General features: G+C 42.0%; 2 protein-coding genes across 2 annotated transcripts; both read right to left on the bottom strand.

The window, feature by feature from the left end:
- Positions 1 to 411: 411 nt before the first annotated feature.
- On the bottom strand, positions 412 to 879 carry LOC149690714 (uncharacterized). Its single transcript, XM_089870532.1, has one exon. It carries the CDS (start codon positions 877 to 879, stop codon positions 412 to 414), a length of 468 nt encoding a protein of 155 aa, XP_089726658.1.
- Positions 880 to 1,603: 724 nt separating this feature from the next.
- Positions 1,604 to 2,071, bottom strand: LOC149690715 (uncharacterized). Its single transcript, XM_089870533.1, has one exon. The coding sequence runs from the start codon at positions 2,069 to 2,071 to the stop codon at positions 1,604 to 1,606; it is 468 nt and encodes a 155-aa protein (XP_089726659.1).
- Between the last annotated feature and the right edge of the window lie 1,448 nt (positions 2,072 to 3,519).

Below are 3,519 nucleotides of genomic sequence, written 5' to 3' on the forward strand. Positions count from 1 at the left end.
GGGTTTGTTTGTTTACGTTTTCTTAATTACTTGGCCCCTGTTTGTCGTAGCCCTATGTTCATAGTATGGTTGGATGGGGGACAAATTGGACTATAACATACTCAAAGGACATCCCGGTATCTCTTCTAGAACCAGAGTTACGAACCTCCAAAGTTGGGTCTAATGCTATTCCTATGGAGGGGTTTGTTTGATCACGTTTTCCTTTATTTCTTGGCCCTGTTTTTTCGCTCACAAATGATAACATATCTGTAGTGTAGTGGTTATCACATCCGCCCGAATCCCGGAAGGCCACGGGTTCGAATTTATTTATTTATTGGAGGGATAGGGTTGCTAAGCCAAATTGACTTATGTGCAACCCCCCAAAAGCATTAAGGTACAACAAATGAACCGAAAAATATTAAATTATTAAAGTCAGGCGTTGTCCAAGATCCAAGCCGTTATACTGTGACGGAAAGTGGTAGAAGATTCCAATGATAACAACTCCTCAGGTAACGAGTTCCAATCATTGATGACCCTTGCGGTAAAGTGACTAGCTTTAGGAAAGGACTTCGCCACTGGTTTCGCCAGTTTAGCAGGATGTCCTCTGGTGCGTAGATTAGTTGACGGGAGAAATAGTGAAGACATGTCAGTGTGCACATTGCCTTTATAAATATCGAATACGTAGACCAAATCATTAACACGTTGTCTAAGAGACGGGGAAAGTAGGCGGAGTCGCTCATCACGCGTAGCAGGGGAGTGGTGGCTAAATCCCTTTGTGACCTTCGTGAATCTATTGTGGGCCTTTAAGAGTAGAGATTGCTGCGTAATTCGAGGAGGGCGCCAGATGACAGAAGCGTAGTCAATTAATGGTAAAACCAGGGAATTATAAATTGTACGCATGATAGTTGGCGAATGGTGGCAAAAATTCCGTCGCGTTAGCCCAGTAATGCTATTTATACGATTGGCGGTGCGTTGAGCATGGGTGCTAAAGGCAAATGTTTCATCAATAAAAACGCCTAGGTCCCGCACTGAAGCCACATTAGACAGAGAGATACGGGAAGTTTTTTTTTATTTTTATTTGCTTGGGATATGTAAAGACCTTTATAATTATCCGAACATTTGTGTCCAGGTCTCATTATTTACATCCCCGTATCTCTGGTAGAACCAGAGTTACGAGCCTGCAAGGTATAGTCCAATGCATTTCCTATGGAGGGGTTTGTTTGTTTACGTTTTGCTTAAGTACTCGGCCCCTGTTTGTCGTAGCCCAAAGTTTTTAGTATGGTTAGATGGGGAACAAATTGGACTATAACATACTCAAAGGACATCCCCGTATCTCTTCTAGAACCAGAGTTACGAACCTCCAAAGTTGGGTCTAATGCTATTCCTATGGAGGGGTTTGTTTGATCACGTTTTCCTTTATTTCTTGGCCCTGTTTTTTCGCTCACAAATGGTAACATATCTGTAGTGTAGTGGTTATCACATCCGCCCGAATCCCGGAAGGCCACGGGTTCGAATTTATTTATTTATTGGAGGGATAGGGTTGCTAAGCCAAATTGACTTATGTGCAACCCCCCAAAAGCATTAAGGTACAACAAATGAACCGAAAAATATTAAATTCTTAAGGTCAGGCGTTGTCCAAGATCCAAGCCGTTATACTGTGACGGAAAGTGGTAGAAGATTCCAATGATAACAACTCCTCAGGTAACGAGTTCCAATCATTGATGACCCTTGCGGTAAAGTGACTAGCTTTAGGAAAGGACTTCGCCACTGGTTTCGCCAGTTTAGCAGGATGTCCTCTGGTGCGTAGATTAGTTGACGGGAGAAATAGTGAAGACATGTCAGTGTGCACATTGCCTTTATAAATATCGAATACGTGGACCAAATCATTAACACGTTGTCTAAGAGACGGGGAAAGTAGGCGGAGTCGCTCATCACGCGTAGCAGGGGAGTGGTGGCTAAATCCCTTTGTGACCTTCGTGAATCTATTGTGGGCCTTTAAGAGTAGAGATTGCTGCGTAATTCGAGGAGGGCGCCAGATGACAGAAGCGTAGTCAATTAATGGTAAAACCAGGGAATTATAAATTGTACGCATGATAGTTGGCGAATGGTGGCAAAAATTCCGTCGCGTTAGCCCAGTAATGCTATTTATACGATTGGCGGTGCGTTGAGCATGGGTGCTAAAGGCAAATGTTTCATCCATAAAAACGCCTAGGTCCCGCACTGAAGCCACATTAGACAGAGAGATACGGGAAGTTTTTTTTTATTTTTATTTGTTTGGGATATGTAAAGACCTTTATAATTATCCGAACATTTGTGTCCAGGTCTCATTATTTACATCCCCGTATCTCTGGTAGAACCAGAGTTACGAGCCTGCAAGGTATAGTCCAATGCATTTCCTATGGAGGGGTTTGTTTGTTTACGTTTTGCTTAAGTACTCGGCCCCTGTTCGTCGTAGCCCAAAGTTTTTAGTATGGTTAGATGGGGAACAAATTGGACTATAACATACTCAAAGGACATCCCCGTATCTCTAGTAGACACAGAGTTACGAGCCTGCAAAGTTTATTTTCAAAAAAAAAAAGTAACCTTTTAACAATAAGTGAGACAAAAAAATAAGTTGACGACGATATTAAGGTAGCCTTAAGTTTAAAGTATCCTTGTATGGGGAGCAAAGAGTACTATAACATATCCCAAGGAGATCCCCGTATCTCTTATAGAACGAGAGTTATGAGCCAACAAAGTTCAGTGTTAAAATCATAAGTAACATAATAACAATAAGCGAGACGATGCCATACGTTGACGAACATTTTGCTTAATATCTCGGCCCCTATTTGTCGTAGCCCTATGTTCTTAGTATAGTTGGATGGGGGACAAATTGGACTATAACATACTCAAAGGACATCCCCCTATGTCTAGTAGAACCTGAGTTAAAAGCCTCTAAAGTTGGGTGTGACGCTAGTCCTAAGGCATGTTTTTGAACTTTTCGCTTAATTTCTCGGCCCCTGTTTGACGCAACCCCAAACATTTTGCACAGTAGGATGGGGGACAAATTGGACTATAACATACTCAAAGGGTATCCCCCTATGTCTAGTAGAACAAAAGTTACGAGCCTCTAAAAATGGGTGTGACGCTATTTCAATGGCATGTTTTTGAACATTTCCCTTAATTACTTGGCCCCTGTTTGTCGTAGCCCTAAGTTTATAGTATGGTTGGATGGGGGACAAATTGGACTATAACATACTCAAAAAGCATCCAACTATGTCTAGTAGAACCAAAGTTACGAGCCTCTAAAGTTGGGTGTGACGCTATTTCAATGGCATGTTTTTGAACATTTCCCTTAATTACTTGGCCCCTGTTTGTCGTAGCCCTACGTTTATAGTATGGTTGGATGGGGGACAAATTGGACTATAACATACTCAAAGGACATCCCCGTATCTCTATTAGAACCAGAGTTACGAACCTCCAAAATTGGGTCTAATGCTATTCCTATGGAGGGGTTGTTTGTTTACGTTTTGCTTAATTACTTGGCCCCTGTTTGTCGTA

Source organism: Phalangium opilio, unplaced genomic scaffold (assembly GCF_054372755.1).
Source record: "Phalangium opilio isolate 3A_F unplaced genomic scaffold, DU_Popi_V2 ptg000031l_1, whole genome shotgun sequence".
NCBI classification, from domain to species: Eukaryota; Metazoa; Arthropoda; class Arachnida; order Opiliones; family Phalangiidae; genus Phalangium; species Phalangium opilio.

Coding starts and splice junctions, on each gene's coding strand:
- LOC149690714 (XM_089870532.1), bottom strand. CDS start 879: ATGCGTACAATTTATAATTCCCTGGTTTTACCATTAATTGACTACGCT.
- LOC149690715 (XM_089870533.1), bottom strand. CDS start 2,071: ATGCGTACAATTTATAATTCCCTGGTTTTACCATTAATTGACTACGCT.